The sequence below is a fragment of the Hibiscus syriacus genome, unplaced genomic scaffold (genome assembly GCF_006381635.1).
Source record: "Hibiscus syriacus cultivar Baekdansim isolate YM2019G1 unplaced genomic scaffold, ASM638163v2 tig00110332_pilon, whole genome shotgun sequence".
Taxonomy (NCBI): Eukaryota; Viridiplantae; Streptophyta; class Magnoliopsida; order Malvales; family Malvaceae; genus Hibiscus; species Hibiscus syriacus.
The window spans coordinates 9694348-9719080 of NW_024062688.1; the positions used below are offsets into that span (position 1 = coordinate 9694348).

Sequence of the window (24733 nt, forward strand, 5' to 3'; positions counted from 1 at the left end):
TCGTCATCTCCAGAAAATCTTGAAATTGGCTTTGTAACTCCATCTTTTTTGTTAGATAAACTTGTTTGTCTTGAATCAAACAATTCAAAAACACGTTTTCGCGGCACTTTTCAAAAACAATGTTAAATTAGCCCTAAAGCAGGATGCTGAAGTGATACAGAGGCTTTTTTTTTTTTTTGCATAATGCCAAAAAATACCCTTAAGATTTGATTAAATAGTCATTTTTGTTCATATTCTTTTTTTTAGCATTTTAGTCACAACGTTCTATTTTGACAAATAGTCATTTTAACTCTTATGCTTCTTTTTTTTAACATTTTTACCCACAATATTTCATTTTAAGGCTAAAAAATAAAATTTATATTTTGGAGCTTTAATTGTTTGTTGACTACGATTTTTATTCATGTAAAAGTTTTTTATACCAAAATGAACTGTTGGTAAAATAATTCAGAAAGATTGTCAAAGTGACTAATCAAATAAATGCTAGAGGTATTTTTGTCATTATGATATTTTTATTATTCGAGAAAGTTAAAAGGTGAAATAAAAGGATGGGTCACATGGTTGTAGGGGTGGGGGCGTTGTAAAGGCTAAAATTCTATTTGGGTGGCATGTGAAAAAAAGAGGAAATTAAAAGTGAACCTCGTTTTCTTTCTGCCGCAGCTTGGAGAGGTCAAAACTTCACTTTTCATGTCATGGTTTGCTTCTGTGGTTTCATGCTTCTTTTCTGAGAATGTGACACAGCTTCTGATAACTTCTCTGGATCACATCCGCATTTGAAGAATCAATTCCTTCTTCAGAACTGGAACTGATATATCTTCTCTTTCGTTGTCAGTCAAAAGTATAAATTTATAAAATAATGATATCAGTCCGTTAGGTAATTTTATTTTAAAAACCACAAGTAAATAATTATTTAAAGAAATAGAATCATCCAGAAATTATTTACTAGTATTCTGTCGTATCTGACCTTAAACGACCGATTGCAACCTATCTTTTGACGAGCATTTGAAATATTATCATTTTTTAAATGAATATGTCAACTTGATTTTTTTGGGCCAAATTAATATTTAAATTTAGTTTTTAGTTCAATTATATTGGAAACGAGATATTGATATCTTATAGTATTTTAAATTTGTTTGAATTCATGTAAGTTATCCTACTTGAACAAATTTAAATCACAAATAATCTACATTGAATTAATAAATCAAAATCATATATTAATTTAAACAAAAAAATGAATTTATATATTTAATTGGATCAAAACATACACATTAAAATAAACAAAGAAACTAAATTTAAGTATGAAAATGTGTATTTACTTTGTATTCCATCAAGTGAAGTAGGGAATAAGAATATTGAAATGAAGATTGGTTCAAAGTTTGTGGTCAAAGATGGTCTGAGATCGCCATCATACTCTGTTCCGGATTGTGATCTCAAAAGCGGATTAGTTATTCTTATGAAATTACCAAACAATGCCCCATCTATTACAAGAAGCACGGGACATATTCCTCCGCCCCACCGTCCCAAAATGGACAATTTGCACCCGTCATTGTAAAGCACTCTTCAATCTTCTATTCTATATTCATATGCCACTTATTTGTCCCTAACAAAAACACAATACCTTCTTTTTATTAGGCAACTTTAGATTCCATTAATATTTCAGAGAGAATTTATAAAACGTAAAATTTTTAGAGATTTATAATGAATTTTATCGTAATTTTTTTAATCGTTGTCAAGTGTTAATGATTTAACAAAGTTGATGGATATACAAAATAAAACAAAGATAAATTACACGTGTAGTACCTCAACTATCATTTTTATTATGCTTTATTACATAATTGTTTTTTTCTTAAATCATACCCAACATTTAATTTTTGTTTCATTATGGTTAGTTTTCCGTTAAAAAATTAACAGTGATGCTGACGTTTCACCGTAAGATAATGTCATATCATCATTGAAAAAATAAAAATATTACATCAACAGTTTTTTTTTTTAATTTTTTAAATAATATATGACTAAAAAGAAACCAAAATTAAATGTTAGATACAATTTAAAAAATAATTGAATAATCAAAACATAAAAAAATAATAATGGAAATACTAAATATATAATTTACATTAACATAATTAACCAAAAGTTTCTTGGCCAAGGACAACTATCAATAAGTTTTAATTTTATTTTTTACCTGCAAACATCAAAATGAAAGAAAATAAAAACTATATATATATATATATATATATTTAAAATATATAACACACATCATAACATATTAATAATAATACAAACCTAATCGAATAAAGTATGGATGATATATTTAAATGTTCATACAAATCAAATCCCTATCGAAGGAATATATTTAAACCTTTTAATTTTTATTTTTCATGGATTATCCTAAAATTTGAAAATTTTATTTTATACTTTAGTTTTATAATATTTAACTATATTATTTTTAATAACTATCATTTAAGAAGAGAAAAAAATTACTCTTAATAAATATTGAACTCACAACCTAAAAAGATATCAACTAAGAACATTTAATCAATTATTTTATTTTTTTATTAAATTGAGATAAGTACAAGATAATATATGTTTAAAGATAAAATCTTTAAATGATCTAAATGACTTAATATACAAATAAGTGATTAAAATATACAAAAAAAAATTTGGTTCTTAAAGATTTTTTGTTAAAATAGCTGTCTAATGTTTTATATATTATATTTTCAGGTGTCTATCATTAAAAAATTCGTTAAGTAATACATGTTACGTTTATATTTTTTAAAACTTTTTAAAATAAAATATTATTTAAAAAAATCTAAATTCGCTTAACTATTTTTAACGATAAATATCTAAAAATATAAAATAAAATATTAAATATTTTTAAAAAATACTTTAAATGTCAAAAATTAATTTTAAATATAATTTAAACATTTAATTTTATTTGAAGAGTGTCTAAATCATGGCGTGCAAATATCGAAAGTGGAAACTTTCCAACACAGTTAAAACTTAAAAACCACAAAAGCATGGGGCCCACGTTCCCTATGATTTACCACAACTTTATCTTCCCAAATACATCCTCTCTGCCCGTGTGGCAATCCATCTGCAGCAGCTTCCCCTTCATTTCTCAATCTCCACCGTCCATCCGACGCCAAACAACATTCTCTCCCTGCCCGCAATTCACGGGCACCTTCGGACAACTTCACTTTTAGACACTCTATATATTTAAGACTACCGTAGACCAAACCAAAAAAAAAAAGTCAAAGAAATTAAATAATAAAAGAAATTAAAACCTGTAGAAATTTTTTTACACTGTAAAAGCAACTGAACACAGTCTTAAAAATCCAATTCTCCCATTGGTTTTCTTATTATAGTAGCGGCGACATTTTTTGACAGAACGGCCTTTAAGACAGTTTTCTTCTTTGGAGTTGTGTTGTTCTCCTCAGCTGTGGCTTTGGATCTTGAAATCTAGGGATCGGAATGTGGAATCTCACGCGCTTTGCATCGTCCAGGTTGAGCCGCACGCGGCGGTTGTTCTCGTCGGCGATTCCTGGTCCTTGTATTGTTCACAAGCGTGGAATTGATATTCTTCATGATCCTTGGTTCAATAAGGTTAGCTTATTAGTTCTATAATGTAGCAATTTTTTATGCTTACTGAAAGTGAATTTTGCTTTGACTTCGAAATGCTTTAATGAAAAATTGGAACTTGATTAATTTGTCTTAGATCGTGTTTTCGAAATATAAGCTCGATTTTCCCCCCTTTGATGTAATCTCTGCTTATACAAGCTTTTGACTTTTTCCCCCTCTAATTGCAGGATACTGGCTTTCCTTTAACAGAAAGAGATCGACTTGGGCTCCGTGGTCTTCTTCCGCCACGTGTGATATCATTTGAGCAGCAATATGATCGTTTCAGTAAGTTTGTTTGACACCTACCATTCAAACATGTGATATTTCCAGAACATATTTGTAAGTTTTCCATATCAAGGAAGACTTGGAGCAACTTATCCATAAATCGATTTGTTGTGTATTTGCCTTTTAGGAGCATTTTTCCGAGTTGTTGAACTTGTTCCCATTTTTTGCAATAGCCTTGATTTTGACTGTTTTTAATTGGTAGTGGACTCATACCACTCCTTGGAGAAAAATACTAAGGGCCAACCCGATAGTGTCATTGCGTTAGCAAAATGGAGGATCTTAAATCGATTGCATGACCGGAATGAAACACTATACTACAGAGTAAGTTTGTGTCTATGGTATTCATGCAATTTTTTTCTCTACTTCTCATATCATTCGAACTTATTCTGCTTTGCTTTTCTGCTCCAGGTCCTTATGGACAACATCAAAGATTTTGCACCGATAATTTACACGCCAACTGTTGGACTTGTATGTCAAAACTACTCTGGACTGTTTAGACGCCCGCGTGGAATGTATTTCAGTGCGAAGGATAAAAGAGAGATGATGTCTATGATATATAACTGGCCATCTCAACATGTAAGTTTGTGGATCTTGAGAGTGTTGGAGATTGCACGTCATTCCTTCTGCTCATTTTCACTCTAGTAAAGCAGGCTATGGATTTTTGCTTTCTGGGTTTAATATGCTACCTTGAATTCCTGTCTCACAGGTTGATATGATAGTCCTGACTGATGGCAGTCGTATTCTTGGCCTTGGCGACCTTGGAGTTCAGGGTATTGGAATACCTATTGGAAAACTTGATATGTATGTTGCCGCTGCTGGTATCAATCCACAAAGGGTATGAAATACTAACTCTTTTCTTCCTCCTTCCCGTGTATATTTTCATGTACATGCATGTCTTCCTTTTATAACCCGGCAAGCTTATACATTCTTATTGGTACTTAACGCCATTAAGATGGACCATGTGTGTGTATATCTACCATTTGCCGACTTCCATGCTCCAGTTTGGTTGATTTCTTTATTTGACAAATCAGGGGTCCATAATGTTTCTCCCTTATATTCAAGTGCACAAATTATTTGTGGCTAAGTGGACAACATTACCTTTTGGTTTCTTATATGTTGCTTTTAAAGTTTGTTCCTACCATTTTATTTTGTTTTCCCTCACATTCTCTATTTTCTCTTGCTATGGTGATTTGTATCTTGTGTTTAACTTCAATTAGTCAATCAGTTTTCTGTCTCTTACAGATACTCCCAGTTATGTTAGATGTCGGTACTAACAATCAAAAGCTACTGGAAGACCGGCTCTGTGAGTAAATTATATATTTTAACTACTCTTCTCTTATGAAGTTGTTACCTTTGCAGAGTGGACCGTGTGAGATGCTTTCGGATGATTTTGTTTCCTGATAGGTTGTGCCGATTTCTTTTGACATGTTTCTTTGGCTTGACAGATTTGGGACTAAGGCAACCTAGGTTAGAAGGGGAAGAATATCTATCAATTGTTGATGAGTTCATGGAAGCAGTTCACACACGTTGGCCTAAGGCTATTGTACAGGTTTGTCTCTTTCAGATGGGAGACTGTCATATTATGCTTCGTTTATATGATTATATCATGTTGTTTATTTAATGGTTATGTCGTTCAGTTTGAGGATTTTCAAATGAAGTGGGCCTTTGAAACCCTGGACCGTTATCGGAAAAGGTTTTGCATGTTTAATGATGACATACAGGTGAGCACTTGCAGCTGCTACTTGCTACTTTTATGAACTAGTGTCTAGTTTAATACAGATTGCTACAGAATCATTTTGAGTGCCACCATTATTAAAACTTGTGCTGCCTACTTAATGCCTTGTAGGGAACTGCTGGAGTTGCACTTGCTGGATTGTTAGGATCTGCAAGAGCACAAGGTCGGTCATTGGCCAACTTTCCGGACCAGAAAATAGTTGTGGTGGGAGCTGGGAGGTGCTGATTTAACTTACAGATAACTATTGGGCTTTCAGTCTTTTACCATAATATTTTGTGCCCATTCTTGGCTTTACTTCTCATATCCGCCTTTCCATCTGTCTTCCAGTGCAGGGCTTGGTGTTCTTAGCATGGCTGTGCAAGCTGTTACGAGAATGACAGGAAAACATGAAACTGCCGCACAAAACTTTTTCCTACTTGATAAAGATGTAAGTTTTATATTTCCACTATCTGCTTTATTCATAGTTTCCTTTTTTTTAAAAAAAAAATTGTTCTTTCTTATTAGAAATTATTACGGTTTGACACACAATCTAGATTCTCTCATTTTAGCTATACTTCTAATGTTGTTTGTTGTCAATTAAGGGTCTCATCACTAAGGAGAGGAAGAATCTTGATCCAGCAGCTGCGGCATTTGCTAAAGTTCCAGGACATATAGCTGGACTTACAGAGGGGGCTTCTCTACTTGAAGTGGTAAGTTCAATGCCAGTGCTAGAGAGGTGGCACATATAAGTACCTGGCTGATGTATATGAAGTTGTGTAGACAGAACTAGTGCAAAATTTGCAGTATACTGTGACGTAAAAAATAGATATTATGCTACTCTTTAAGTATAGTTTTCCAAAAGTTATCAATGCTGTTTATGCGTATAAGAAGAACTAATTGCTGTAAAACTAATTTTATTCAGGTTAAAACGGTTAAACCCGATGTGCTTCTTGGTCTGTCTGGAGTTGGTGGTGTGTTCAATGAAGAGGTGAAAATTCTCACTTTTCCAAATGTTTCTATTATATGTAATGTTGCTACCTTTTTTTTTTGTTTGGAGGAGTTTATACGTATTTTTTATTCTAGTTACCGTGTACATTAAGCATTGTTTGAATTACTTACTATGCTGGCAAAAAAACAGGTGCTCAAGGCCTTGCGTGAATCTGGTTCAACTAGACCTGCTATTTTTGCAATGTCGAATCCCACCATGAATGGTTTGTTTTTCCTGCCCCGTCATGCATTTTGATTTTCCTTACGAGACTAGATCTCTGTCTAAGCATTCTGTTTGCATTCCCATTGGACAGCTGAATGCACTGCAGCTGATGCTTTTAAGCATGCTGGAGAAAATATAGTCTTTGCCAGTGGAAGCCCTTTCGAAAATATCCAACTTGGTATTTTCCATGCTATCAAGTTCTTCTTGTTCGAAAGATTTTGCTTAAAAAATTTACAAGAACCGACTGCTTCGTTCTCTCTCACGATTCTGGTATTTTAAGAGCTTGTTATCATATCTTTATTAATCATTTGCTTGCTGATGATAGGTAATGGAAAAGTGGGCTATGTAAACCAAGCAAATAACATGTACCTGTTCCCAGGGTAGGTCTTATTTTCTGGTTCCTTATTATTCTATTCTTAACCTTACTTGGATCTAAACTTTGCATTCAATTTTTGTTGCAGGATTGGTTTGGGAAGTTTGGTCTCCGGTGCTCGTTTTATAACCGATGGAATGTTGCAAGCTGCTGCTGAATGGTACGAATATTATTATTTTCGCATAGTTCTTCTCTTCTTGTTTTCTCTCTTTGGAAATAAGTCTTTTTTACTATCGGTGAATGCGAGTCATGTGATGGCATCCTTGCAGCCTTGCATCTTATATGAGTGATGAGGAAATTCAGAAAGGCATCTTGTATCCATCCGTCAACAGGTAAATATGCTATAATTTGCCTGTCACAATAGATGTTGATTTTAAAAGTCCTAATTCTCTGCTAACTTCATCATCGTTGAGTTAATCCCGGGTGTGTACCATGCAGTATTCGACACATTACAGCTGAGGTTGGAGGATCTGTTCTACGAGCTGCTGTTGCCGAGGGAGTGGCAGAAGGGCATGGAGAAGTGGGACCTAATGAACTGGCGAACATGTCAAAAGTATGAAATCCATCTTCCTTCACCTTCTTTTTATTCATTCCCTTAGAAAGGCTCATTCATAAGATAAAACTTCTAACCTCGAACTTTTTCACTTCGGGTGCAGGAGGAGACGGTGGAATACGTATTCCAAAATATGTGGTTCCCGGTTTACAATCCACTTGTTCATGAAAAGTAGACTTTGATATTTGTATTTGTTTATCACGATCTGGCGGTACGGACACCCAACTTCAGCCGGGAAACAAGCCTAGCTTTGTTCTTTCAATTACTATTAAGACTATACTACCATTTTATCCTCTTTTTTTTCCAAATAAATAAATTTGAACTGTTACTTATTAAGAGTTCGACACCATTACTCTTTAGCAAATTTGTATGCTCTTCTTGTTGGAGTATCAATGTTCAGTTTGGGGACGAATGTGTATGATTTTATGTTTGGTGATGAATTTTAGAGAGAGAAAATAAATTATTAATAAATGATAATCTAAAAATTTTAAGCAACGACTAATTGGGCCACTCCCTTAGCCCATCCTTTGTTGGTCCACCGTCCAGAGATGAATTTGATTTGAAAGTATGTGGCTCTGAGGTCTCAAATTCAATTCATCCTACCCACCACGATTGCCATTCTTATCTTGTTTCGTGTAATATTCAAAGTCGAGGATCGAGTTGAAATTGTGTTCTCTCATGTCATATTCAAGTGCCACGTACAAATTAGATCCACCGACAATATTTTAGCGGTTCAACCTTTTCATTTCCAAGAAATTGCCCCTGACAAATGGCCTTTACATCTAAATATAGAGTTTTTTTTTAAAATAAATAACATCTACTTTTAATTATTTATCACTATTTTGAAAAAAAAGTATTCTTACGTGAAACGTATTTCGCATACATAAAATTAAGGAAGATGAACGATAACTTATTATACGTATTATAATAAACTATCATGACACATAAAAAGATAATGAACGACAACTTGTTATATATATTGACACGTATTATTTTTTAATTTTACTCATTATTTTCTTATTATTATTCAATACTTATTTTTTAGGGTACAAATTTATATTAAAATGGTTTGAAGATAAGTTTGAGGAGTTTAAAATGAAAAATTTCAAATGTTATAACTATGTTGTTAAATAAAAAAGGATGTATACGCATGAAGGGTATTTTGACATGATCATATAAATACCCACTTTATTAAGACAACAAATTAAGTGTCATTATTCTATAACTGTCTTAGATTAAAACAAATATTATTGTTTAGGTGAACAATTTTAAAAACTAAAGGGGAAGTCTTTATTTAAATGCAAGACAACTAAATTTTTCACCCGAAGCTACTAGAGAAATACAGAAGAAAATTGCGGTGAAAAAGTCCAATAGGATATTATCTTGCAAGTGAGAAAGATACTCTGTATAAAGTATTTTTATAAAGAGAAAATAATTTCAGTGGCAAAAAATGTCTTATAATATACGATTTTAATTATTTTTTTTTTGATTTGCCGAAATGACCAACTAAATCGCAATGCAATCGATAATTCGCAACGCGATCTCCGGTATCGCAAATCAGTTTCCAGATTCGCAACGCAATTCTAACTATCGCATTGCGATTTTCCTAATTCGCAATGCGAATATGTAAATCGCAACGCGAATTTGGAAAATTACAATGCGATTACGTAAATCGCAATGCGAATCTGACTATCGCAATGCGAATCTGACTATCGCAATGCGAATCTGACTATCGCAATGCGTTTTACATAGCGCCATTCGTATTAACGCGTATTTTTTTTCCAAATTCCAAACACGAATATATTAATATATCGGAACACTGAACCATCCACAGTATATCCCGTAATCGCAACTCATAACCTAAAATCCTAAATCACAACTCAGTCTCATCTCCATCTCTCACTCTCTAAGGCGACATCCGTTCCCATCTCCGACGAAATCAGTCCCCACGACGATATCAATCTCCATCTCCGGCGAAATCATTCACGGTCAGAAATGGAAAATCAACCAAATCAACCACCGATGGTTAGTTTTTTTAATTATTTTTATTTTGAAATTTTTGCATTATTATTAGGTTTTTCATATTGAAATTGATGATAAGTTTACTGGTGTTTTCAATAATAGATTAACCATTTCACTTAGATTGCTTATTATATTCATTCGATTGCTGTCAATACTGCTAAACTGTTTAGTCTTTAACCCTGTGAAGTTAGTATTTGTCTTTGTTTTGTCTTTTGGTTGAAGTAATGCAATCCATTCAAGTTTCTTTCAATTTTAGTATTTGAAACCGAGAATGACTATCGCAATGCGATTCTGTCGTTGTGATTTTCATTTCGCGTTGCGATAGTCAAATTCGCGTTGCGATAGTCATTTTCGTGTTGCGATTTTCATTTTCGTGTTGCGATTTAAAGTTTCAGAAATTATTCTTCTTCTGCAAATTGAAACTTGAATGAATTGCATTACTTCAACCAAAAAACAAATACTAAATTCATAGTGTTGCAAATTTAAGTTTGAAGAATAAACTACTACTCTTTATGTTTATTGTTCATATCTTCACAGTGTAGTTTTTGGTATATCTAAATTGGTATGTTTATTGTTTTTACAGAACTTTTATTCGGCTCAATTGACCTTAAGAAATAAAGTAAGCATGGCCAAAACAATTGCGTCGAAGCTTTCACCTGCACAAAGAAAAATATTTGATGATACTTGCTTCGGGCCATGGCTGAAAGTACAACATCCGGGTGGAGATGCTATGTTGACCCATCTGTTTCTTCAAACCATGACTAGAGATCTACCAGAGACTATACAATGTCTTGATGAAGAGATATGGTTTGATTTTCCACCGGCGTATACGTGTTTTGGGCGGGAGGAGTTTTGCTTAATCACCGGTCTACGCTTCGGAAACGATGATGTAGATCGGTACACTAGACATATTACCCACCTATCATGATTTTCCCGGGTTTTTCCTGAGCTGTCAACGGAGAAGTCGAATTTACACGTGGAAGACTTGACGAGATTATTGAATAATAAAGATGGTTTTACTCGGATGGATGACGTCGATGTTGTCCGAGTATGCCTTCTAATACTTTTGCAAGCTGGCTTTTTAGGCAGAGAGGCCCGACAACCTATTCCTAATGATCTAATTAAATTGGTAGAGGACCTAAATGCATGGAACCTGTTTCCGTGGGGTTTATATCTATGGAGAGCTACATGGAATAAGTTGTCGTCTGCCTTTAATGATCAGAAAAGTTTGCGTGACGATGGTTCCAAATACACTTTGTCAGGCTTTATTTGGGCCTTTAAGGTAATAATTTTTATATAATGTTTCCAAAATTATAATTAATTCTTTAACAATTACTAATGTTTGTTATTATATTGTTTGTAGATTTGGATATTTGAGGCATTTCCTGTCATGCAGACATATGCATTAAAAACTTCTAATGATATTCCTAGGGCTATTTCCTGGAAGAGGAAACGGTCCTTGCAGCAATGGGAATATTTACTATCGTATACTACAATAAATAATGTAAGTTAACACAAATACTACCATATGTTTATAAACAAGTTATTACTAGTACATGTTTAACTTTGTTTGAGCTTTTATATTGTTAGGAGGCCAACACTCCATTACAGAGGCTGACACCCACGGAAGCTGAGCTTGCCACTGATTGGTGGTAAGCTAGTAAGCTTTTTTTTGATGGCACGGATGATGAGCAGCCACCACTTCGAGAGCCATCACCTCACCCAGAGTCATCACCTGATCGACCTGAATATACACCTCCACAACGAGAGTCATCACCTATTCTGTCACATCATCGAGCCTCTTCTCCACCATCACCTCATGATAGGCGACCGGCAAATATGTCACGACGTTTATCTCCATGTTCTCCACCTCTACCTCCACGGGATGAGTTAGGGGAGTTACGTAATGAGGTCAATGCCTTGCGTGAGGAGGTCGGTACTTTACGCGATGACAATGGTGCATGGCGTGTTTAGGTGTCTACTTTACGTGGTGAGGTAGCAGCTCTACGTGAGATTGTAGCATCGTTGCAGAACAAGGTTCATACTCTACGCAACGAGGTAAGTTTAATATTTTTCATATTTAACTTGATGATAAATTTACTCGTAATTTCACTTAGATTGCTTAGTAAATTCATTCGGTTGCTGCCAATATTGTTTAATTATTTATTCTTTAACCCTGTGAAGTTAGTATTTGTTTTTTGTTTTCTTTTGGTTGAAGTAATGCAATCCATTCAAGTTTCAATTTGCAGAAGAAGAATAGTTTACTATCGCAATGCGAAAATGACTATCGCAACGAGAGAATCGCAATGCAAAAATGACTATCGCAATGCGAAAATGACTATCGCAACGAGAGAATCGCAATGCGAAAATGACTATCGCAATGCGAAAATGACTATCGCAACTAAAGAATCACAATGCGAAATGAAAATCGCATTGCGATTCTCTCGTTGCGATAGTCAAATTCGCATTGCGATAGTCATTTTCGTATTGCAATAGTCATTTTCGCGTTGCGATTTTCATTTCGCATTGCGATTCTCTCGTTGCGATAGTCATTTTCGCATTGCGATAGTCATTTTCGCGTTGCGATTTTAAGTTTCAGATTCTATTCTTCTTCTGCAAATTGAAACTTGAATGAATTGCATTACTTCAACCAAAAGACAAATACTAACTTCACAGTGTTAAAAATTTAAGTTTCAAGAATAAACTACTACTCTTTATGTTGTCATTGAACCTGCACTAAACCTATATATGTTGTCCTTTTAAATGTTTATATAAGTGCTTACTTCTGGAATGTTATCTGATGCATTTTGTGAACAATGATATAATAATGACTTGGGTGAATACTGTGCAAGTTTGAAATATATTTGTCTTTGTTTTCACTATTTAATATCATGTCTGTTTATTTACTGATTTATGTATTAATTTATTTTTAGCGGTCCGCTAATGTGGATGCTCTACGTTGGGTTTTTCTTGTAAGACGGAGTTCACGCATCAGACGGCGTGCACGTGTCATTACGTCTCTGTTCACCCCAATAGTGCGAAGAATCCGTAAGAAAAAGACCGACTCACCTGTCATCGTTCAAGAGGCCTCCCCTATCGTTCAAGAGGCCCCTATCATCCCTCAAGAGTCCCCTCCCACCGTTCAAGAGGCCACTGTCATCGTTGAAGAGATCTCTCCCAACATTCTAGAGCCCGATTCACACAGCGTAATATATCGAATTATTGAGAAGCCCCCTCACGTGCCGGACATGATGGATGACTGTTGGCTTTCGTATAAGTTACCGGCCAGTACCATTCCGGAAGATAAAGTGGAAAGGAAACAACTACCAAAAATAATTCTGGATAATACCCTTTGGGCTAAGACCGCAGTTGATTTTTATCTACATGAGCGGAGCCAAGGGTGTTACGCTGACATATACAAACTCAACGATGATATGCATTTGTTGATTGAACAGTCTTGGTGGGGTGTATTATTAGGGGTTGAAGACAACGACTATTTCGATGGGGGGTAAGTCTTATATTTCTTCTTATATTTCAGTTTGATTAATTTTTTTAAAAAATTATGTAATTCACTAATATATGTCTTTTTTTGTAAAACAACATATTGATGCATGGGTGACACATCTTCTAATTGTAAGGAAATTGAAGAAAAATATAAAAAAAATGCGATATACAATTATGCCGACGTCTTTTCACGTAGTTCACTTGAAGAATCAACGACATGAATCATATGTGTTGGCTAATGGACAAGCTAAACTTTATCCTGCATGGTGGGATGTCGATAAGGTTAGTATATTTGTTTAAATATTTTAAAGGTGTTCATAAATAAGTGCGCAATTTGAATTATTACATTTCGATGCAAGTGTTTATCCCTGTTTTGGACCGTACTCATTGGCTTCTCGTCGAGCTTCAGCTCCCATCCCTAAAGACAATAGTATATGACAGCATGATAAATTACATATCATTGTCTGATTTGAGAGATATTATTAATGGATGAAGCTCTCATTTGGCTAAATTCTTGGATGCAATTAATTATTGGACTAAGTCTGGAAACAATAAGCCAAAGAAGTTCAATGTTACAGTTATCAGAGATGAGACCGCGCCACAACAAACGAAGGAAGCCAGAGGGGATTGTGGTCCTCTCGTATGCATGTGCTTGGAGCGTTTGACAACAGGAAGTACACATTTTCTACCTCCCACCGATAGAGATAGAGGTGCAGTAGGCTTGTGGTTTCGGCATTTTATGGCTAGAGCGATATATGCGAGACGCTGCCTACCTGCATCCGCGTTATGAAAGTGTCCATAAACAATTTGTAAGTCAAATGCAAGTGTTGTTAAACATATATACTCTTTTTGGTTTGAAAATGTTTGGTTAAGTAGCTAGAATTCAATAATTTGTTGTTTGTAGGTTTTAGATGTGTAAAAAGTGTTGTTGATTCAATGTTTAGTTTATGCAGGTTAATCCTGAAGTGAGCTGCGTGAAATGGATGTATGGGAGCAAAAGTTGATTTCATTATTATTTTTTGATTGTTTAATTGATTTGTAAAAGATGATTTGTAAATGTTGATTTGTTTAATTGATATGTACATAATATTTGTGCTTGTTTAATTGATTGAAATGTAATAGTTGATTTGTTGATTTCAATCTGCATTATGTTGAATGCAAAACAGACTATCGCAACGCAGAAATGACTATCGCAACGAGAGAATCGCAATGTGAAATGAAAATCGCAACGAGTGAATCGTAATGCGAAAATGAAAATCGCAACGCGAAGCTAATTTCGCGTTGCGATTTTCATTTTCGCATTGCGATTCACTCGTTGCGATTTTCATTTCGCATTGCGATTTTCATTTCGCATTGCGATTTTCATTTCGCATTGCGGTTCTCTCGTTGCGATAGTCAATTCCGCGTTGCGATAGTCATTTCCGTGTTACGATAGTCATATTCGCGTTGCGATTTCCGCGTTGCGATAGTCAAATGAATGTCTAATAAGTGATAACAACTGAACATATCATAGGAATGTTCAAACTCAAGTTACTAATACATGCCTAACTGAAAATGTTAAAAGTTCACACATAATATACACATAATACAATATTTTCATTTAAAAATCACCTAAGTTAGCAGTCCCAAAAGGTGGAGCCGGTTGTGATTGGGATTTTGATGAGGATCCATATTTTGGTAGAGGAAAATATGATTGTGATGGCACTGGTGATCCACATGTCAACCTTGTATGACCACTTTCCTTGCACAGACTACATGTTGATCTCTTCTTCTCTTCACCCTTAGACGGTATACGATCGTGACTTTTTGGTCGGCCAGGTAGCCTTCTGTCCATGGCTGGTGGAAAAACTGTTTGTAAGTCATCTGGTATGTCCCACTCAGAAGGATGTGGAATAGGGTAGACAATCTCGCCATAAGTCTGTCGATATACTTCTGTAGTGTAGCAATCCATATCGTATGCGCTTGAATCATCTTGGTTTAGATTAAGAGAAACTTTTATAACATGGACACACGGATAACCAGATGTTTTCCATTTCATACAACTACACGTCTTTGCATTTAGATCGACAAGCCCATTTAAGTTATTATCAAGTACTTCAAACAAAGTGTTTGAACATGGTTCAACTCTCCATGACGTTGACTTCACAACACGTTTCGTTATCTTTTTTTCTGTCCATGGTATAACACGATGTTCCAATGATCCTGTAAATTTAAATAAATAATACTTAGTAAAATATATGATAAGTTACGAATTTAAAGAAATAATACTTGCATGGTTTCTTTTCTTGTAGTACCACTGTTGAATAGAGGCTCAAAAAAACTCCATTAACATAGTAATGGGTAATTTCCGGGAATGACGACTTAGAGCGTTGATTGATTCTGCACTATTAGACGTCATGAAACCATATCTTGCTCCAAGTTATTGTACTCTTGACCATCTTTCAAACCCGGCATCTTCTAGTGTTTGAGCACACTGAGGCAAAACACGTCTTAAACAGTTTATATGCTTATTAAAATCCACTTCCCGATAAGCTTTTACAGTCTTCCAGTATGTCCATTTATGATTTTTTATACCAGCAGACCTTGATTTTAGATTTCTATACAAATGAACACCACAAAGTCCATGAAAAGCATATGGGAAATACCTTCTAACAGCGTTGTCAATTGAGTTTGCCCTATCGGATATGATTGTCAGATTGCTAATAGGACCTATGCAATCCCTAAGATGCCCCATAAACCATGTCCATGAATCAGAGGTTCTAGATTTTCCAACCCCGTAAGCTATTGGCAGTATCCCATTGTTAGCATCCATGGTTACTGCTAATAAGTTTACTCCAAGGTATCGACCTTTTAAATGTGCTCCGTCAACTATAATAACTGGGCGCATGCAATTAATAAACGAACGAATCTACAAAATCATATATACAAGAAATATAATCATTTAAATGTGAAATGCATGTAACTAACAAAAATGATTCAACAAAATTATATTGATTTACTAACCGCAGCACCAATAGCGATAAACAACAACTCAAAGCGTCCATCTCTATCTGTTTTGATATGAGTTACCGACCCAGGATTTTTCAGCTTTAAATTGTGACAATAAGCCGGCAGTTGGGCAAACGACGCTTCTGGCGACCCCCTCAACAATTCCAAGGCATAACATTTGGCTCTCCAAGCTTGAGAATATGAGATACTAATCTTGAACCGAGCATTCATGTCAGTCATAATTTCATGTCCCCGATATACCCTGCCATTCAAAAACATTAACTCAGCCAGAAAACCACCCAACACCTTTTTGTTTGTCTGTCTATGGTGAGGAAAAACTTGGGTTATTGAACATGTATGTTTATCAATAAAAGTCCTAACTTGAAATATTTCACAATCTTTTATCCTCTTTGCAATCATACGCCACGTATAGTTTTTGTCAATCATACACCTTGTTTCGAAACGATATTTGCTTGATTTGTTAACTTTTAGTTGATAGCCATATTCCACACATTTCGTATACAAAGCTATCTTCAAGTCTTCCTTTGTATCAAAACAATCATCTTTCTTGATATGAATAATTTTTGTGTAACAATCAACTGCTATCTTTACCAACTCTTCTTCCGGTATCTGAAGTAATTCTGGCATATTCCAGTTATACTCCCGTGGCATTTTCTTCGAGGACTTTTCTTTGGGGATTTCTTCTTTTTCTTTTTCTTCTTCAGTGTTATATGAATTACAGAATGGATGTTCAACATGTTCATTTACAGTCGTAACTTCCTCCTCATTATCATCAACAACATCTTCCTCGGCAACGACTGTTTCATCATCAAAATTCGGGTATTGACCAATATCAAAATCATTACACGCAGGGTCTGTTTCTTCTTTTGAAAAATCATCAAAATCCGAGTATTGACCAAGATCAAAGTCCGGGTATTGACCAAGATCAAATTTCGAATACTGACTAGTACTCACAATTTTTTCTGTTGGCTCATCATCGTCTAACTGGTCAATACGAAAACCGGAATTTGGTGCTGAAAGTTGATTGAGATTTGGATTAGGGAAAGGTTGTGGGTTTTGAGATTGTGTTTGGTATTGGAAATGTGGTGAAACAATATTTGCTTGGTGATGAAATTGTGGTGAAACCATTAAATTTTGAGCACCATAAACTGGGGTTGAAAAACTTAGTTGATTACTACCCGCTACTGACCCAACTTCACTACTTCTAGGTTCAACAACATACAATGTAACATCATCACTTGAAACACTAATATAAGCAATGAATCGTTCAACATCTTCATTGTCGGTTAACAAATAAACTTTACCATTTCTCTGATAAGATAGCCCAAATCCACTTAAGGGCTCTAAATTCAATTTATTTGCAACACGTAACATTAGAGTTTCATAAGTTAACTTTTTTAATGACAGTTTTAGTTGAAGATTCATGGGTAAATGCATATATTGTAAAACACCATGAACATTCTCCCATGACCTTCCAAAACACAAATCTATTCAAACATGATCAACATTAGATGATTTCATTATTGTAAATTAATTTACTAAACAAACGAGCTGCGAAACTAAAACCTGTTGCCGGATGGGGAAAGATGTCGTTGGATATAGGAACGGATGTCGCCGGAGAGAGTGATAGATGGAGATGGAATGAGTTGCGATTTAGGGATTTAGGTTATGAGTTGCTGCTGCTGCGTAGTTATATACTCAAAACATTTGTGTTGCGAAACTAAAACCTGTTGCGAATTCAGAAATCGAATTGCGAATTTGAAATTCAGTATTGCGATAGTCAGAATCTCGTTGCGATTTACGTATTCGCATTGCGATTTTCCAAATTCGCGTTGCGATTTACGTATTCGCAATCGCGTTGCGAATCTGGAAACTGATTTGCGATACCGGAGATTGCGTTGCGAATTATCGATCGCATTGCGATTTAGTTGGTCATTTTGGCAAATCAAAAAAAAATTGGTTAAAATCGTATATTATAAGACATTTTTTGTCGTTGAAGTTATTTTCTCTTTTATAAAAGAGTGATATATTAAAAAATAATTAAAAATAAAGGTTATTTAAGTAAATACCTTTTTCCCTTTTTTTGTTGGTAAATTTGGCCCATAAAACCGCTGACAGGTACAAATGCAAACTTGTATAAAATCGCACTCTCGCGCGTTCACCAGCAACCTCGAGGCAGCAAATAGGAAGAAATGGCAGAAACACGCGATTTCCTCGCAACAAAGAGGTAGCCCCGTGAAATAAACTCTTCATTCTTCACACATCTTTAACATAATTTCTTTTTTTTTTTTTACTTTAATTTGTTAAAGGTATGCAGTGGTGAGCGGAGCAAACAAGGGAATTGGTTTGGAAATATGTAGGCAGCTGGCTACCAAAGGAGTCACCATAGTGTTAACTGCTAGAGATGAGCAAAGGGGCCTTGAAGCTTTCCAAAAGCTCAAGGACTCTGGTCTTTCTGATCATCTGGTTTTCCACCAGCTTGATGTCACGGACCCTCTTAGCATTGCTTCACTTGCAGCTTTCATCAAAACCCACTTTGGAAAACTTGATATCTTAGTATATAATCTCTCCTCTTTCTTTATTTTGGTAATATGGGGATGGACTGAGGTCGGCGGTCAGGCCAATCGCTCTCTAACAATTTTAAATTATCGTATATTTTAGATTTTTTTATATATTTTTAAAAGTCTGCCCCTTTAGCATAAAATTCTGTGTCTTTGCTTGGGGGTTAACAATGGTATAAGAACAATTACGATAATGATAGTGGTAATGGTGAAATCTGTTGCAGGTCAATAATGCTGCGGTTGCTGGAGTCACTATTAACTACGAGAGATTAGCTGCAGCAGTTGAAGATTGCGGTGATTGGGTAAGTCTTTAGATTCCATACTACCACAACTTGTTTCAAGTTGTTTTATGGAGTTAAATTAAGATAACAATGGAAATACATGTCGGGCGTGGTCTATCGTATAGTGAAGAAGGATCATATGATGTTTTTTTGTTGATGGAAGTACTTAGCTTAACTTGTGTGAGACCGATAAAGATCAAGCCATTAGAATGTTTTATCCGAATTTATACCCCAAATTTCTCCATTAAGCGTTGAACTTAAAACTGCAGAATAATATCACTTCAACATGTCCGATCAGGTAGCTAACTAGAAGCTGGATTCTGTTGCATATACATTTTCTTTCATATGAGTATTGTTAATGGTCTGTCTACTTGTGGGAATTACTAACGGATAGGTTGAAAATCCTTTATGGATGCAGCCAGTTGGGGAGCAAATTTGGAATGAAATTATTACAGAACAAACTTACCATCAAGCTGAAGAATGTCTGAAAACGAACTACTATGGTATGAAAACACTGGTTGAAGCACTACTTCCCTTCCTTCAGTTATCTGATTCGGCAAGGATCGTAAATGTTTCCTCTTATCTTGGAACATTGAAGGTATTGTTTTAGTTCAGATGGTTGTGTTGCCAAAGTTTCTAGTTGTCTTAGCTTCAAACATTTATGAACTACTTATTCTTGTGGTTCAGATAATGTCCCATGAATGGGCCAAAGAAGTGTTAAGCGATGTTGAGAGCCTGACAGAAGAGAGAGTGGAACAAGTTCTGAACAAGTTTCTTGAAGATTTCAGAGACGGAACGATGAGAACGAATGGCTGGCCAACTTACATAGGAGCAACTGCCTATAATGTATCGAAAGCAGCTATGAACGCCTACACTAGAATACTGGCCAAGAAGTACCCTGGTTTCTGCATCAATTGTGTTGCTCCAGGCTTTGTCAAAACCGATATCACTGGCAATACTGGACACTTGACAGCTGCGGAAGGGGCAGAGAATGCATTGAGGTTGGCATTGCTACCCACTGGCGGCTCTTCGGGCCTTTTCTTCAATTGCCAAGAAGTTTCGAGTTTTTAAATAAAATGTTTCATTACTAAGTGAATCATGCCCCAAACTTTGTGTTTGTATATCCCCCAATTAAAGGCCTAAGGATATAGAAAAGACAGTGAAGTTTGCTTTGTTGCTGCATTGTCAATTAACCATTTAATAAAGTTCTTGTTGGTTGAACATTCAAGGCATTTTGTTTTTTTCTCAAGAAATATTAGTATCTCCTTGTCCACTTTAAACCAGACGGCTGATGCCAAAGTACATGAAACATAAAGTTGCTGTTTTTGTTTTCTTGTGGGTGCCAACTCTGTTACATGGTGGAGTAATTGAAGACATTGATCGGCAGATGATCACCCAACACCTTCAATAAATTCTGAAGCGATCCCTCAACAGGCTTGCAATTTGTTATGCTCTCTTCCCATGGCGGAGTCCCTTCAAAGGTAGCTGTTTCTTTGATGTGGGTTTTGCATTTGGTATACCTTAAAGCTCCAAGCTTTAACATTTTTCGAATTCTTCTTGTGTCAGATATGTGGTTGTCACCGGGCGAACAAGGGGATCGGACTGGCCATATGTAAGCTGTTGGCCTCTGAAGGGCTCATGGTGGTCTTAACTGCTAGAGACGAGAAAAGGGGTCTCGAGGCTCTTGAAAAGCTGAAACACTCTGGTCTCTCTGATCACCTAGCTTTTCACCGGCTGGATGTGGCCGACCCTGCTAGCATCTCTTGCCTGGCAGATTATGTGAAAAACAGATTTGGGAAGCTTGATATCCTGGTATGAACCAAATTTCTGTGGCAAATTAGGTGCTCTATTTTTATCTTTACCGTGCTTGTAGCTGTATATCTTTTTTTTTTAAGGATATGTACCTGTATATCTCGAGCTTGATGAAGTCATATTCTCAAATTTGCAACAAGGTAAATGCTCGAATGTTTGTTCTTCTTCAGGTCAATAATGCTGGTATAGGCGGAAGTACAGTGAACCATGATGCTTTAAAGGACGCAAAATTTTCTGGTAGTGAGGTAATTAAGCCATTAGGAAATAATTCTCTTTACAGTTTGGAAAAGCTTATATTTTTATTTTGGCCAAAGTCATGTTTTAAACTCGTGAAACCTTTATATGTTCGTTTATATATTTGATGATTACTACATTCAATTCGAACAACTACCCTTTCGAGATATTCGAATGGCGCAAGGCGTTTTACTTAATATTATTTCTCCCAGAACCCCTTACCAAAGTTTCTAATACAAAAATGCTGGCAGACCTGCAAGCCGTTTGGAGTAAAGTCCAGGTTGAAACTTACGAGTTAGGGAAAGAATGCATCGAAACAAACTACTATGGTGTTAAAGCTACGTCGGAAGCGCTTATTCCTTTACTCCAGTTATCTGATTCTCCAAGGATTGTTAACATTTCCTCTTCCATTTATCTGTTTGTGTCGAAATCAGCGATTTAGAGAGAGAAAAAAAGAAGATTAAGCAGAGAGAATTAAATCAATGTTGTGTAAAAGATAATTGCAAGACTATTTCTATATAAGAAATAGCTCTAAGGAAAGAACAATTAAATGCAATCCCTAACCTTAAGCTAATTAAATAAAAAAATAACAACAATTTCTGGTGTAAAAAATAACTCTAAAAAAAGATGGGGTAAATACAAGATAGTATTAACATAAAAATTGTAATATTTTTTTTATAAATATTGATACAATATTTGCGTTAATCATACTATTTTATACAAAAAGATTTTCCTATTCACTTAAAATTGAATATCATGCTTAAAAGTATTGATCTCAGGTCTTAAATATTGGCATCTCGTACATGAGTAAAATGAGTTTCATAATATAGTTTTTTATGAATATGAGATTATTTTATTTATAATTTTTTTATTATTGATTATACGCATATATCATGTGCATATAATCATTTAAACTTAAAAATTTTAAAAATGATATTCGTATTATTAATCATTGAAGTAACTCAATCGTTCATTTTCATAATATACTTTAGGGTAAAGTATATAAATAGTCTCTAAATTTTTAGGACACTTGCATTTTGGTCATCCAATTTTAAAACTTGCAATACAATCACTAAACTTTTAGTTCGTTTTTATTTATGTCTATGTCATTACCTTCCATTAGATTTTACTGACGTATCTGTTAACTCTCTGTTAACATTTTTTTTGCTGACATGGCAGTTAACCTCCTCCTCCTCATAAAAGAATCTGAACAAACCCATTAAAAGCATAACTTTCAACCATCTAAAGCACTAAAATAAACAATAAAGACATTACTTATCCATTTTTTCCAAGTTAGTTTCAAATCTAAACCTCTAAATCCATCTTTTCAACTTAGTTTCAAATCTAAACTTCTAAGTGTCCAACCCCAACAACATTAAAGGGTTTTAACTCCCATAAATACTTTACTCAAATATTTCTACCACTGTTCTTAACAAAGTGCAAAAATCACTCTCATGCGTTCATTTTTTAATGTCATTGATGGCATGGTTAAAATGTTTCTGCAGCCTGCTCGATTCAAATGATCTTAGCGGTCAAGTTCCAGATGATTTATTCCACATTCCGATTTACAAGTATGGGTGTCTTTGATTAGTTCGTTTCATTTCCGATTTTAATACGAAGAAATAAAAATATCGTGAATGGCCATTCACCTTTCACACCAGTTACAAATATTTATCTGCAGTGAATTGAAGCTAAACACAGTTTTATTTATTTCAGCTTTACAGGAAACAGGTTAAATTGTGGTGGAAATTTCCCGCAGAGTTGTGTATCGAACGGAAATGATTCAGGTAATTGGATTAACTATTTCAAGTGAATTACATTGTTTTTATAGTGTTCATTGGTTTCAAAGATACCCCATTTAAAAATACTTGCCACTATTTGATCAGCTATCTCAAAGATTTCTTTTCGCTTGCAGGCTCTTCGGGGAAGTCGAAGGTTGGAATTATAGTTGGAATCCTTGGCGGATTTATAATTCTTCTTATCTTTGGTGGTTTGTTGTTTTTCCTGTGCAAGGGTCGCCGGAAAGTCAACAGGAGCGACGTATTTGTAGATGTTGCAGGTAAAGTCGACCGAAGAATTGCTTTTGGTCAATTGAAAAGGTTTGCATGGAGGGAATTACAATTGGCTACCGATAGCTTTAAGGAAGGTTTTAACCATGCCATCAGTGACATTAAAAAATGAACGCTTAAGAGTTACTTTTGCAATTTGTTTAGATTTGAAACTAAGTTGAGAAGATGGATAAGTCAAGTAATGTTTTTATTGTTTATTTTAATGCTTTTGATGGTTGAAAGTTCTGTTTTTAAGGGGTTTGTTCAGATTCTTTAAGAAGAAGAAAGAAGCAGGAGGAGGAGGAGGAGGAAGGTTATGTCAGTAAAAAAAAAAGTTATCAGAGGGTTAACTGTCACGTCAGTAAAATCTAATGGAACATAACAGCAGTGACAGAAATAAAAACGAATTAAAAGTTTGATGATTGCATTATAAATTTCAAAAGTTGAGTGATTAAAATGCAATAAATTTAAAAGTTTGGGGAATAAACTTTACCCTATAATTTACTGTAAAGGGCCACTTTTTCTAGAAACAAAATTAGACGATTTATGGTTGCCCACGCTAGCCGGTCGGCGGTTGCGTGAGGATTTCGGTTTCTGGGCCCGCATGGATTATTTAGCGTAAACTATATATTTAGTACCTCAACTATTAATTTTGTTTCATTTTAGTCCTTTAACTGTTTTTTTCTAAAATCATATCTAATATTTAGTTTTGATTTCATTTTGATAACCTATTGTTAAAAAATTAATGGTGATACTGACGTGTTACCCTAGTATAATATCATTATTAAAAATAAAAATATCGTGTTAGTAGTTCTGTTAATTTTTTTAATGATAAATGACTAAAATAAAACTAAAATATAATATTAGGTATATTTTGAAAAAATAATTAAATAACTAAAACAACAAAAATAATAGTGGAGATATTAGCTGTGCTTACCTTTTTTAAAATTGAATTGGAAGATGAGATTTTGAAAAGGTCAATTTTGTATTTATGTTATAAGTTCATCATTGATTGTATTTTAATCAAATTTTCAACAACATTAAGTGATGGAAATACATTTAAAAAATAGTCCCTGTTAACACCAAACTTTTAAAAAAATCTTTGTTAGTTGCTTTGATTTTTTTAACATTTAGCCTAATTTTAAATTAATTCTGAAATCAATTGACTCATATAATGGTAAGATTAATTGTGTTAAACTTAAAAAAGAATTAAAGTAATTTATTTTAGAGAGAAATATTCAAATATCGATCTGTATGATAGCTAAGATTCTTACTATTTTAATGATTTAAAAAAAATATTTTTAATGATAAATTGATAAATAAATTTACTCTGTTATATATTTTGATGATTTTAATAATTTAAAACTTATATTTTATTTTAAATAAATATTATAATTTTTTTATTTTTGAATAATATTATATTAATTTTATAGAATAAATAAATAGCTATTTAATATTTTTCACTAAAATGAATTAGAAAAATAATTATCACTTAGTTTTAAATTTTAATCA

General features: G+C 34.4%; 2 protein-coding genes, 1 long non-coding RNA gene and 1 pseudogene across 3 annotated transcripts; 3 read left to right on the forward strand and 1 right to left on the reverse strand.

The window, feature by feature from the left end:
- Nucleotides 1–3378: 3378 nt before the first annotated feature.
- LOC120119776 (NAD-dependent malic enzyme 59 kDa isoform, mitochondrial-like) lies at nt 3379–8035 on the forward strand. The gene is made up of 19 exons (XM_039139583.1): nt 3379–3600; nt 3804–3900; nt 4103–4221; nt 4309–4476; nt 4607–4735; nt 5143–5203; nt 5346–5449; nt 5538–5621; nt 5747–5853; nt 5963–6062; nt 6217–6324; nt 6537–6602; nt 6753–6825; nt 6916–7002; nt 7150–7204; nt 7286–7357; nt 7467–7529; nt 7636–7750; nt 7854–8035. Exons 1-19 carry the CDS (start codon nt 3469–3471, stop codon nt 7923–7925), a joined length of 1812 nt encoding a protein of 603 aa, XP_038995514.1. The 5' UTR covers nt 3379–3468; the 3' UTR covers nt 7926–8035.
- LOC120119779 lies at nt 5094–5452 on the reverse strand. Its single transcript, XR_005515860.1, has 2 exons — nt 5344–5452; nt 5094–5201 (listed from the first exon to the last, which is right to left on the reverse strand). It is a non-coding gene; the product is annotated as an uncharacterized LOC120119779 (long non-coding RNA).
- A 425-nt stretch (nt 8036–8460) lies between the features above and the next one.
- LOC120119782 ((+)-neomenthol dehydrogenase-like) lies at nt 8461–20348 on the forward strand. The gene is made up of 6 exons (XM_039139588.1): nt 8461–8510; nt 18409–18512; nt 18595–18841; nt 19071–19148; nt 19546–19725; nt 19815–20348. Exons 2-6 carry the CDS (start codon nt 18478–18480, stop codon nt 20196–20198), a joined length of 924 nt encoding a protein of 307 aa, XP_038995519.1. The 5' UTR covers nt 8461–8510; nt 18409–18477; the 3' UTR covers nt 20199–20348.
- A 30-nt stretch (nt 20349–20378) lies between these two features.
- On the forward strand, nt 20379–23354 carry LOC120120130 (annotated as a pseudogene).
- The last annotated feature ends 1379 nt before the right edge of the window (nt 23355–24733 follow it).